Source organism: Gavialis gangeticus, unplaced genomic scaffold (assembly GCF_001723915.1).
Source record: "Gavialis gangeticus isolate Ggan-Ray unplaced genomic scaffold, GavGan_comp1, whole genome shotgun sequence".
Classification (NCBI taxonomy): Eukaryota; Metazoa; Chordata; order Crocodylia; family Gavialidae; genus Gavialis; species Gavialis gangeticus.
The window spans coordinates 23,981,079-23,994,502 of record NW_017729025.1 but is presented as its reverse complement, the minus strand read 5'-3'; the positions used below and the strand labels follow the sequence as shown (position 1 = coordinate 23,994,502).

The following is a 13,424-nucleotide window of genomic DNA, read 5'->3' as shown; positions in this document are numbered from 1 at the left end:
AAAAAAAAAAAAAAAACAACCACCCTATATAAAAGTCTCCAAACTTAGAATGAAATACGTTTTCTAACATAAGCAGAAATCTTTACACATTGATTCTTATTCAGGATAATACATCATAAGCTATTTTGGGAGCCGTGGAAACATGGGGACAAATAATTTATTCTGTCTCATTCTGAAGTTTTCCGCATGCTTGTGTAGAGAAGTGTAATGAACAAGAACATCACTTAAATACGACTAGTTGCTGCAAAAGGAAACAAAAGGGATGTTTAAGCTAATATAATGGATATCAGAGTGGCAGAAAGCACTGTTCTTTTCACTTGTTGTCTCGACTCTTCATAAACTTTGCATTATACTTTTTTTGCAAAAGCTGCCTGACTTGTATCCTAGAAGATACAATTCTATGACTTATGCACACTAATAAGCTCAGAGAATCCTTTCAGCTCTTTATTCATTCCTGGGGTTTTTTCAAAGATCATTCTTTGGCTTCTGGAACTGTCATTCCTATTGCAGTTAGGCTGTACAATATTTCTAAATCCAAAAAGGTGGTTGTTTTTATTCAGATAAAGTAATTTATTTTTTTTCTCATGCATCAGAAGATATGTTATGGCCATACTAATCTTCAGCAGTCCAATCTAATTCTTCATTGTCTCCTTTTTCCCATCACTCTTACTGTTTTGGAAATATTCTCTCAGCATGTGCATGTTTTGTTCCTTCATTTTCCGTGCCATGTCTCATTATTCCCATAGTCTTGGTTTTTAAACTTCTCCACTTTACTGAAAGAGTTTGAATCAGCTGCTCTCCAGGCTGAACATGTCCTAACAGGATGAGCTTAAGCATTTCCTTCACACTTCCTGTATTTCAGTTAGCTGAAATACAGTTTGGGAAGATAGCCGCATAGTCAGCCTTAACTCACTGAAGTACACAGAAATCCATTTTCCAAGTCCCTTTGTTTTTACCTTTCTGTATTTCCACAGTAGGCACTTATAGAACTTTCTCATTTCATAGCATATAGGACTGGTCCATCCATGTACTAGCTTAACAATGAGACTATGATTATATTTTAGAAAAGCTGGAAAACAAGACCTAGAAATCCTAGCTAAGCTGTAATGCTAAGCTTAGCTTCCTGTATGGCTTGTTTTTCTCAGTTTGTAACTCCTCCTGCCTCTCTCCAGACAGTGCCTTTTCTCCATCAAACATACAGTTGTGCCTGAAGAGAATCAGTGCACACCTGTCCCATTTTAAGGTTGTTCAGGAAGGGCAGCCTGGAGCATGGATCTTACTTCCTTCATTAGGAAGTGTATTGGTTCTGTGGTGGTGTTTGTAGTAGCCCAACAAGGAAAAGGTTGCATGGAGGCTTATGGGCTGTGAAAATTCCAAGCTTGTCTTTTCTTGTCGTCATCCCCCCCCCCTCCCAGCCCCCAATAAAAGTTATCTAAAACAGACCAGTAGAATATCTTTACTTAAAAATCTACCTTATTGCATAACAACCTATAGAAAACAACCTCATGGATTGTTTTTATCCTGGCATTGTTACTCGCAGATGGACACTGATATGAGCTATGGTTTTGGTACTTACTTTGTCATTCAGGTGTTTTTTCCACTCCGGAATAACCTGTTTGTGACTGACTGTGTTGCAGTAAATACTCAATTATTATTCATGGAAAGATGCAAATACTAAAACCTATAGCCATATTCTGTAGCTGTCCAGTTCACCCTTTGCACATCCATTTTCAAGAAGTTGTACTCCAAAGCTGTTTAGGATTTTTCCGATAATCTGATTCTTATTCCATTACCACAGGCTTGTGGATTAATCGTCTGATGACTCGCGAGGAAATTCTCCAATCTGACATGTGGCCATTAGAGTTAATATAGGAATGAGGAACCAAATTTCTACATTTGCATAGTAAAAGCAAGTTAAATAAGTGATATTTCCCTATGCCCCCTCCCTGCTGGATTTGTTAGCAGTTAGCTCTGATTTTCCCATCTCTTCTGGAGAAACTACAAGTGGGACCCTTATTAATATTACCTCTAAGTGCTGTTTAGAATGAGTAGATGTTATTACATGACTTGTTTAGGCTTGGGAAAAAAATCCACATACCTTCAGTGCAGCATTTACCAAATAAGAGATGGGTTACTAAAGATGACTTCAGTGTCAGAAAGTTTCTCACTGAAGACACTAACTTACATATTTAAGGGGAAAAGAAGGAAAACAGCGAGGGGAAACAAAGAAGGCTAATGTGGTGAAAACATTCGTTGTAGTATTTCACTAAGTGTGGTTTGTTTTTCTTCATGCTGTTGGTTTGCTTTCATTTCCTGTTCCTGTCTTCTTTCCCTTTCCTTTCTATTCTCAACTGCTGCCTCCTTGTTACAGCCTCTCTGCTACCAGCTGACAAAGGAAAACACTTGTTTTTGATCAGCTTTGTCATTCTCTCTCTGGCCATTTGGGAGCAGAAGTGATTTTTATTTTAAGTTGAAAATTGAATAGGACTGCACTTTGGGCTATATTCAGGAAATGCTTGTCATGCTGATAATCCTGGAGACCCAGGGATAGTGTTAGGAGATAAAAAGTCTAGTGGATCTCTGCCTGCGATTTATCAGGGTGCTAGAGTTATAGAGGGAAAGAGGGAAGGAAGATCAAGGGGGATGGGCATACATGGTGGAGGGGAAGGAAAATGCTAACAATACATGCATATAATAGAAAAAGGAACAGTAGCTGCAGGGAGGGGAGCCAAAGAAGGGAAGAATAAATGTGAAGGAAGAACAAGCCACCAAGGGCTGTGTAGTAAGTTTATCCTTTCATAGGACTTTCTTCTAGGTTGTTGTCAGACATGCACAAATTAATTCCATCATACAGGCACACATTTTATTTTGATTTAAATGGCAGAATGGAATCCCTCTTGATTTAAGATTTAATATATGAACAGATATAACAGTCTAGAAGTGAAAAATGTATACACTCACATGCAGTCAAAGAATTCTTTGTGGACTTTGTATGAAATAGATATAACGCATAGTGGCTGGTGCCCTGTTACAGAGGAATCCTGTTACATTGGAAAACGTAGCGTGTTACAAAGTATAACGGTACCTCACATTTTATTATTGGAGCTCCTTGTAAAATGAAACTGGCTAATATTTTTAAAATAAAAAGGCTTTCTGAGTTACTATACAAATAGTTTAATCTGTAATCTTAAATCTGACTAGTGCGTTTGCAAGTTTTATGCCATGTGTCAAATATACACTAGACCATACTTTTTTTCTGCAGCCTTAGATGCATGTGTATCAACTAATAGTAATGTTTTACTAATGTGTGAATACCCTGGTCTTTAAATTGTTCCCTGGGTACTTTGCAAGGGCCACCAAAGGTGCAGAAAACATTGTCCATTTCAGAACAGTAGTTGTATAATTACATGATTAGAAATAGACCTAAAAGCAGCACACTGAGCCTGGGTCTCCTTCAAGCTTATGTTGTTATACTGTACACTGATAAAATTTAAGATGAATAAAGTAATGTGTAATGTGCAGATCCCCCCTGAAGGTTTGCCAGTCAGTAACTTTTAACTGTAATGCACATAAGCTGTTTCTCTTGTTCACCAAACTATCTGTACCCCCATCCTCCCCCCAACTATTGAACATAAAAAAAGAGAGAGAAAGGAAAATCACTTTCAGGCAGAGACCAGAAAACTTCAGTCTAATGGTGACATTTTCAGAAAGTGGAGAGCAGTTTTACAGTGGAAACAACTCTGGTAAAAGTTATTGCTTCCTCTTAGCCTGTATTAGCCATGGTGACACAACAGTATATTTCAGAGGGTAGTAGAAGCCAGTGTGTTGAATAAGAAATTTGCATGTAATATTTATCAGCTTTTATTTTGAATATGGTGGTCACTAGTATTGGTTTTATGGCTTTGAATGCATAAATACATGTCAATTTTAGCAACTAATATTGAAATTTCTGATTACAAATCTGTTTCTTTGAGGTGTCACTTATATAATTGGGCCTGTTTTCTATCCAGATAGTATCTGCAGTGCAGTACTGCCACCAAAAGCATATTGTTCATAGAGATCTCAAGGTGAGTATAGTAGACAAACAAGCAAACCAAAAAAACCCTACCAAAATGTATATGCAATGGCTTTAGTTATATATGTCGTTTTAGAATGTTCCCTTAAGACTTGAGAGGTATTTTTAAAAATACCACTTCCTTCGCTTACAAGTATTAAATGTTAAAATGTTAAATATGGAACGGTTTCTTAAAAGCGAGTGTGGAGACCTCAAAGATACTCTGTTACAAGCTATTGTACCAGATAATAGTGTAGATTTTGAGACATTCTTGTTTTCACGTGGAAACTTGTGGTTTACAATAATACAGAAATGTTTCCATGGAATACTTAGATGGAAGTCGCATGTGACTGATAACAGCCATCATAAATTTGAAAGTAATGCATTGAGATTTTAAAATGCAGTCTAAAAGAATGACTGACTTGTATAGCTATATAAGTACTTTCAATTAAATGGAATATCGGCTTTTTCTGGCCTTTAAAAATGAATTTAAAAAGCAATACATTTCTTTAAAGAAAAATCGTAAGTTCAAACTTCAGTGCGTTTTTTTTTTCCTTTCCTATCCAGGCAGAAAATCTCTTGCTAGATGCAGATATGAACATTAAAATAGCAGACTTTGGTTTTAGCAATGAGTTTACAGTTGGAAATAAACTGGACACATTTTGTGGCAGCCCACCATATGCTGCTCCAGAGCTCTTCCAAGGAAAGAAATATGATGGACCTGAAGTAGATGTTTGGAGTCTGGGTGTTATTCTTTATACACTTGTGAGTGGATCTCTTCCTTTTGATGGGCAGAACCTAAAGGTACATTAAAAAAAAATGCTAAGTGCTTATATAGACCAGCCCCAATATTTTGAATTGTTCTCTTGGTTTTTTTTATAACTTAATGCTTGCTATCCCCCTTTTTTACTCAAGGAACTGCGAGAGAGAGTACTAAGAGGAAAATACAGGATTCCTTTCTACATGTCAACAGACTGTGAAAACCTCCTCAAACGTTTCCTGGTGCTAAACCCAACTAAAAGAGGCACACTAGAGGTAAGCAAAAATAAAATGTTAGTTGGAGAAAATTTGGCAAGCTTGAAGTTTTGCCAATCGTTCCTTTTGTTCAGTAGCAAGTACTGAACTTCGATGGATAACCATTTTTTCTTGTAAACAGCTTGCTGGATTTGCTGCCCTGGGGTTTCTTTGCCTTTTTTACCCAGCAGGTGGAAACTAAACTCTCTGGAATTTTCTTATTTAATCAGGCTGAATGGCTTGAGTTTAAGACTTGCTTATTATGTTGCATGGTTTACATAACTCTTCTCAACAGTAAATTACTGGATTTCCTCTATTAGTGGATCATTCACTTCTGGACTTCAGCACATAGGCTCATTAAAAAGTAATTATAGAGGGCTGGTCTACTTGCTTTGTGTAAGGATTTATACAGTTATGCAGGAGACTAGAAAATAGCGTGTTGCTTCACCCACCAGTGTTAAACTTCTTGGTGCAAGATGTTGATGGGGTGTTACTAGAGTGTTATGCGCTACACCAAGGGGTGGGGGGTTAGATAGCATTGGTTTTCCTGTACAGTCACTTCTGCCAGTTAAATAAGTAGCTATAATAAGTTTAGGTAAGTTTGTAGTCCTGTGCTAGTTTTCAAGTAAGGATATTCCATTCTCCATGAATTTTTGGCATGAATGTGATGAAGTTGTAACTTACTCCCTCAAGTCAGTTTCTCATTGCAGTGAAGAAAGTTTCTTCCAGGGATATGCAACCCAGCCCAGTTGTAGGATGAGTGCCAACTTGCATGTGTATTTTTGTATGCCCCTGATTTAAGTGGGCAGATGCATAATGTGAACAAATTGTAGTTTAATGCATGTAACCCTCATTGCATGTGTATCAGGGATTTGCAAGCCTGCTTTGGGCATGTGCACTTAAACAAGCATATTTGAAAATGTGGTCCTTTGTCATTTAAGTTTGTTTTTAAAAAACAAGCCAATACCAAAGCACAGTGGTAGCACTCTCGTGATTTGTATTGTGGTGGACATTTGCTGTTGAATAATGCAGTGTGCTTGATGAGATCTGTAGGTATGGGGTAATCAAAGGAAGTTATTTAATTACAGTTCTCAAACCTTGAGCAGCATGCCAGGCAGGAGGATGTTTCTGTGAAACTTTTTCCAAGTACAGTCTAATACTGTGATGCACCAAACGGGTCAACAATTGAAAAGGATTAACTGCTCAACTTGTGTTTTCTTAATTGTGATACTTTTAAAACTAGTATTTAATTTTCTCTGTTGTTCCTTTTACTTTGGTATTCCTTGGCAATATTGTATGCTTCAACTTTAGAGAACTGGCTAGTTTCCAGGTGAGTAATACTTAGAATGGGGAGCCTTTTAGGGAGTCATGTGGCTGAAGAGTGTTAATGAACAAGATGCAGTAAAGGTGGCCAGATGGAATTTTTTTTATTGGTCTCTTCCTTGTGCTCACACTGCAACCAGCCTCTCCACTACTGGTGTTCAGCTTTGAACTGTGTGCTGGAATATATCTGATTAGATACCTGCCTCTCAGATAGGTGAGGAAGAGACCAATTAATAAGGCAGTCCAGCTGCAAATATGACGGTTCTGGAAAAGTAAACTGGGAAGGATCAGAAAAGAACAAAGGTATTCAGTTTTTTGTTTCGGTCATGGTCTGTTTGTTGTCTCTTCATTACCAAAAGACTGTAATGGATAGAACTTGAACCCTTTGTCTTATTTTGTTTGCTACTGAATATCTTTTTCTAATAAGCAACCTGTCTTTTTGCAGCAAATTATGAAGGACAGATGGATCAATGCAGGACATGAGGAGGATGAGCTTAAACCTTTTGTTGAACCAGAATTGGATATCTCAGACCAGAAAAGAATAGGTATTCTAGTACTTTCCAGGATGTTCTCAATTTTAGGCTGTCAAACAAATACTTCATGATACACTGCATAATTAGACTTTGTTATTTGGTACCAGATTTGAATGTTTAGGTAGTTTGAAACTCATACCATACTTACTTAAGTCCAAGACAAGGTTTTTTTCCCTCCATTTTTAATGTGGAAGGGAGGGGGGTATTGGACTTGGATTTGGGTAGAAAGCTGTCAGCGGCTGGGCACCTGTTGCAGTTCCAACTCTGACCCTGACTTGGGTTCAGGGCTGCTGGTAGTGTGCTCCCACTGTAGCTACCACCCTCCCCATTCAGCTCCCCTCCCCAGCACTGTTGCCACTTACCCTCCAGCTCCAGCAGGTCTCTGGCCCTGTTCAAGCCTGGGACACGGAGCATGAAACAGAGGGTTGCTCTGACCCCAGCCCCACCTCAGTAATGGCTGTGACAGTAGCTCCAGCCTGGCCCAGGCTCTGGTTATGGCGCTGCAGCCTAACCAGAGCTGCTGCTGCTGGTATGTGGTCAGGCTGGAGCCAGGGGATGCACAGCATGGGGTGGTGGCAAGTACAGCAGGGGAGAAGGTGCCAGGGGTGCAGACATAGGGGGACAAGTAGTGGTGGGGGGAAGGCAGCAGGTGCTGGGTGCACAAGTGGTGAAGGGGCAGGGGATATGCTGCCTGCCTGCCCCCCCATCGCTACTTTCCCTGCTGCAGCAGTAGGTGGGCATATTTAAGACAACCCTCTAATTGTTAGATTCTGTACAAAGGAAAATGTATTAACACACTTATAAATTTTCCATGGCTAGACTCTTAACTGTTGAAATGGAGTTGTCTTAAATTTAGAGTAGTCTTGGATTCGAGTAAATACAGTAACTAAATCTTATTACTGTCAGTATCTAATTAAGATTGGTTTCCGACATTTAGATGTTTTTATTCCATTGTTAGGGGCAGACGCTTGCTTTGAACATGGAAGTACTTGAACAGTTTATCAAAGTGTATTGTTACTTATAAATTGTTTGTTTATTTTAGATATTATGGTTGGAATGGGATATTCTCAAGAAGAAATTCAAGAATCCCTTAGTAAAATGAAGTATGATGAAATCACAGCTACATACTTATTGTTAGGGAGGAAATCATCAGAGGTAAGTATAGTGATGGAAATAGGGTAAAATACATGTATTCTATTGAATACAGGGAGAAAAAGCCCTCCCTCAGGGAAGCAAAGTGAAAGTGAAGCTGGTTCTTCAGATAATTCTCCACAAATTCTAGTGTTGGTGCATGTGTGCTATGTGCACCAGAAGTCAGGTTTGTTTAGCTATTGGTGTCCATTGAGCTGCATCCATGCCCCAGATAGATGCCTGGTCCCTTCCCTCCCAGAGCAGGAGAAGGCCTTGCTTCGAGTGCAGTTGCACATCCATCTGTGTTCCATTGCAACTCTGCGTGCCCCTTTAGTAGTTTACCACCCTTGTTTAACTGGTCAGATCTTGCAATAATATCTGTGTTTCTGTAATTGTTTGGTTTACCTGTTGTCCTGCAAGTAGTATGTATTAGTTAATGATTCATATCAATTTATTATTTTGATGATGCTTTCTTTTTCAACAAGGAAGAATTTTTTTATGGATTATTTAGCAAAAAAGTCTACCTCAGTACCAAAATTAATAGTGTTAATTGAATGCCAGTCTCCAGATGAGAAGAATTGTCCTTTGTACTGGCAGTAATGCTTCTTAATGACTGCTATATCTAGCTTAGGGGCTCATAACAGAACTTATCTATACATACTGTTTTGAGTTAGCTTAGAAAAAGGAAGCTTTACTTGAAAACCTTTATTGCTAAAGAGCTTGTTGTATCTCCCCCCCCAATTTAATGTTGGGACGGTTGGCCCTACCAACTGCTTGAGGAGCTGAAATAGCTGCACCTAAAGATTCATCTTCCTTATCTGGTAAAATCTCAGGGGTCTCTGAAGAAAGCACAAAGGGAAGATTTAAAAAAGAAAGGCTACTTGTAGTACTGTAGTTCTTCAAGATGTATTCTGTGACCTGACCTTCTTCCTCAGTGTTAGCCTGATAAAATCTGGACCCTCTGTTGAAGTAACTGTTGGAGCTGCCTCACTCTCCCTTGCTTGAAGTATGAAGTCACTCAAGCCACAGATGCTGTCACCAGCAGCCTGTTCACCTTCACAGCCTATGATTTTGCTCACTGTTGAAAACCTAGAGGGGAAGTGGATGAACAGGGTCCATGTTAATTAAAGTGTCTGAGGGGGAAGTCTCCCTAGGAGTTGCAGGTACACATGTGGCCTTTCTTGCCTTGTTCAGAAACACTAGTCTTACCCCCAGCTTTACCCTTAGAAGGGATCACAGGATCCTTGTTTCTCTGCAAAATAACTTTTATAACTGGCAGTTTCCAAATGTGTTCAGAATTGAACTGCTTAGCATAGATAGGCATTTTGAATGGATCTATACCTTAAAACACACGAGAGAGAAATTAACAAGAAAGCTGTTAGCTTCTGGCACTGGAGTGGGTCTCACTAGTGTGATCACTTCATTAAGAGAACTTCTTGGAATGTTGCTCATTTAAGATTGTTCAGAATCTCTGTAGGATGCTTTCTGTTTAACTAAGCCTTTTTTGAATTTTCTATTGTAGTTGGATGCTAGTGATTCAAGCTCCAGCAGCAATCTTTCACTCGCTAAAATTAGGCCAAGTAGTGATCTCAACAATAGCACTGGACAATCTCCTCACCACAAAGTGCAGAGAAGCATATCTTCCAGCCAAAAACAGCGACGGTACAGTGATCATGGTGGGTGATCTATTTCTGTTTCAGAGTGACGATATAATTGCTTTGGGAAGATGTATTCTTAGTGTACTGTCTGTACCTTCTAAATAAGGAGAGAGATCACATTGCGTGTGGTCCAGGGATTTAATGATCTAGTGACTGTTTTACATTAGTCATGTGTTCTTATGACTATATCAGAACTACTTCTAAACAGTATGCTAAATGCAGTAGCTTGTTTCTGCTTGCATCTTCTCTTGTTTTCATGACCATTGTAAGAAAGTTTTGTTATACACATTAAACAGCATCTTGCAAACTCTCTTGTTCTCCCTGGAAAGCACATCACCCCCTCCCCCTCACTTTTCATATGTCCGTGCAGCTTTTGTTTCCTTTTGACGCTAATAGGTCAATTTGTGTCTAAAAACCAGAGAACTGTCAGTTTGCCAGAACTACTACTTGTTTCCCATTTCCTGAGTTTTCTGTAACTTCAGTGTCTGCAAAAGTCTAATGTTAAAAAGTAACAGTGACTCCAGCCAAACTTAACTTTTCTACCTAATGAACATGCAGAACAGCTACTTGCTGCTTACTAAGTATTTTATAAACCTTCTTGCCTAGTCACTATCTCACAAAAGGAATCTTCTTTTGACCTGAATATACAAGAGTTATTTATAAGCAAAGAGGTTGCTTTCCTCTCGCCAGGTCTCCTGGGATTGTTTACATTCTGTATTTGGGAAAGCATCACAAAGAACAATCAGGTCAGCTAATTTTATGTGAAGAGAGCAACTGAAATACTTAATAGTTTTGATTCTTTCTGTCCCAGCCACCTCTTCTGAACCAGAACCTGTTTAGTACCTAGGAAAGAATGAATGCCAATAAGAAATTGATAGTCTATTAAAACATTAGCCCGTTAATATCTGAGGGTAAACTAGAACAGCTTTCTGTCTCTCCTTTTATTCCTGATGGCAGCAGGAGCCCAGTGCACAAGTCAAAGCCACTTCCTGGCTGCTTTGAATTAAGCTGACAGTAAATATGTGCAGGTGACATTCCACCAATTCAGGCTTCTGGAATGCCACCTGTATTAAGCAGGACCACAAATGTGTGACCTAAAACTGGCTCCCACACCTCTACAATATTCAGGGGTTCCACTGCTCTAAACAAATGGTTAAATGGCTTTTTTCATCTTATTCTCATCTCCTTCTGTGACCAGGTGATGCATCACCTGGACAGTGGGGGAGAGGTTGATGTCATTTACTTGGATTTCAAAAAAGCCTTTGACTTGATCTCCCACGATGTCCTCATGGCAAACTTGGGGAACTGTGGCCTTGACAACTTCACAGTCCGATGGCTGGGAAACTGGCTTCATGATAATTCAGAGAGTGATAATCAATGGAACCAAGTCAGTATGGCGCATGGTGACCAGTGGCGTCCCTCAGGGTTCAGTACTCAGTCCAGTACTCTTTAATATATTCATTAACAATCTGGATTCGTGTGTCAGAAGCGGACTGGCTAAGTTTGCAGATGACACCAAACTGTGGGGAAGTGTGGTTACACTGGAGGATAGGCTGAGGATTCAGGCCGACATGGACAGGCTCGCAAGGTGGGCAGATATAAACCTGATGACCTTCAATATTGAGAAATGCAAGGTGCTCCACCTTGAGAGAAAAGAACCCACACCATACCTATAGGCTTGGCAGTGCTTCACTTGCTAGCACTATGTCTGAAAGAGACTTGGGGGTTATGGTTGACCACAAGATTATAAATATGAGCCACCAATGCGATGCCGCAGCTGGCAAAGCAGATAAAACCCTGGCTTGCATCTACCGATGCATCTCAAGCAAGTCCCAAGATGTCATTCTCACGTTTTACTCGGCCTTGGTGAGGCTGCAGCAGCAGCACTGCATCCAGTTCTGGGCTCCACACTTTAAAAAAGACGTGGAGAAGCTCAAGAGAGTCCAGAGGAGAGCCACACACGTGATCAGAGGTCAAGAGAGCAGGCTGTATGAGGGGAGGCTGAGAGGCATGAGACACTTCAGCCTGGAGAAGCGTAGGTTCAGAGGGGACTTGGTGGCAGCCTATTAGTATATCAGGGGTGTGCACCAGGAACTGGGAGAACATCTGTTCTCCCCTAGGGAAGACGAGGTCCAGTGGCCACAAACTACTGGAAGACCGTTTTAGATTGGACATAAGGAAAAACTTCTTTACTGTCCGAGTCTCCAGAGTCTGGAATAGACTACCCTGAGAAGTGGTGCGAGCACCTACTCTGGACATGTTCAAGTTGCATTCAGATGCATATGTTGCTGGGGTCATCTGACCCCAGGTGACTTCCTGCCCTTTGGGCAGGGGGCTGGACCTGATGATCTCACGAGGTCCCTTCCAGCCCTAATGTCTATGAAGTGAAACAAGGTGGGAACCTTAAAGTACTTTTCACAGTGTGTAACTCCAGATCTGCAGTAATGACTCTCAATCTTTTAACCCAGGGGCAGGCAATTATTTGGGTCTATGGGCCACATAAGTAGTTCTGGGGAGCTGTTGCAAGCCGGTCAGCACCCCCTGCCCACCAACACCCCACAGCCTGCATACCCTGTGGCTCCTCCCCACCAGCACCCAGCAGCAACTGAGCAACTTGCCCCGGCTGGAGTGGACCAGCTCCAGACCAGCCAGGACCTGTGCACACTGCCCCAACCCCAGCCCACCCTCCCACTGTTCTGGACCAACCCAACCACAATGAGCCAGGCAGAAGCTGCTGCTGGGCTTGGGGGGGAAAGCAGCTACCTCTCCTTTGCTGCCAGGCTGTTCTTGCTGCAGTCCCAGAGCCCTTGCCTGGGCTCCTCTGCATCTTCTCTCTGTTACCCCACTGGGTAGGCCGGAGGCAGCTGCGGTGCCAGTGGTGACTGTAGTGGAGAGGAGCCACAGGGCAGCCCAGATATGGGCTCCAGGCAGCTGCAGCAAGGAGGGCCCAGCAGCAGTGAGGGGGAGGTGGCTGCTTTTCCCCCGCATCCAGCAGCAGTGTTTGCCTGGCCACCGCCGCCACTCATTGTGGGCGCAGGGTGGCCCGGGGCCTAGGACTGTGCATGCGAGTCCCAGCTGGTCCAGAGCTAGTCCACTCTAGTCAAGGTGGGCACAGGGCAGGCCAGGACAGGGCTGGGGCTGTGCACATGAGTCCCCATCTGTCTCCATGGGTCTGGGGGCCAGCAGCTGCAGCAGCCAGAAAGACCTGCCACCGCCTGGGCTGCCTAGAAGGAGTCCTACTGCAGAGCTGCCCCAGCCCTACTTGATGCCGAGGGGTGGTGGGATGTGCCACAAGCCAGACAGTGCCTGGGCTAGGCGGGACTGAGGGACCTGCCATGGCCTGGCCCACAAGCTGTATTTTGCCCACACCTGTTTTAATCTCTGGGATTGAATTAGTTAGACTTTTAACGTATTGGTGTAATAAATAACAAACCTTGATAACATCTAGATTTTAAAAGATTTCTTCTCTCCATTAGCTGGACCATCCATTCCTCCAGTAGTGGCATATCCAAAACGAAGCCAAACTAGCACTACAGACAGTGACCTCAAAGAAGAAGGAATTCAGTCAAGGAAATCTAGCAGCAGTGCTGTTGGAGGAAGAGGAATTGCTCCAGCTAGCCCCATGCTGGGAAATGCCAGCAATCCAAATAAGGCTGATATTCCTGAACGTAAGAAAAGTTCTGCTGTCCCCAGTGTAAGTAGAACCATTTT

General features: G+C 41.6%; 1 protein-coding gene across 6 annotated transcripts in view; it reads left to right on the top strand.

The window, feature by feature from the left end:
• Positions 1 to 13,424, top strand: part of MARK3 (microtubule affinity regulating kinase 3) — an 84,167-nt gene that overhangs the window by 41,780 nt on the left and 28,963 nt on the right. For 5 of the 6 annotated variants that reach the window (XM_019518516.1, XM_019518515.1, XM_019518514.1 and 2 more), the window contains 7 exons: positions 4,011 to 4,067; positions 4,622 to 4,858; positions 4,970 to 5,089; positions 6,837 to 6,936; positions 7,967 to 8,079; positions 9,578 to 9,731; positions 13,190 to 13,407. In XM_019518516.1, the coding sequence (XP_019374061.1) occupies positions 4,011 to 4,067; positions 4,622 to 4,858; positions 4,970 to 5,089; positions 6,837 to 6,936; positions 7,967 to 8,079; positions 9,578 to 9,731; positions 13,190 to 13,407 (999 nt within the window). The remainder of the gene's footprint in view (positions 1 to 4,010; positions 4,068 to 4,621; positions 4,859 to 4,969; positions 5,090 to 6,836; positions 6,937 to 7,966; positions 8,080 to 9,577; positions 9,732 to 13,189; positions 13,408 to 13,424) is intronic. The other variant, XM_019518517.1, reaches the window with a different exon arrangement.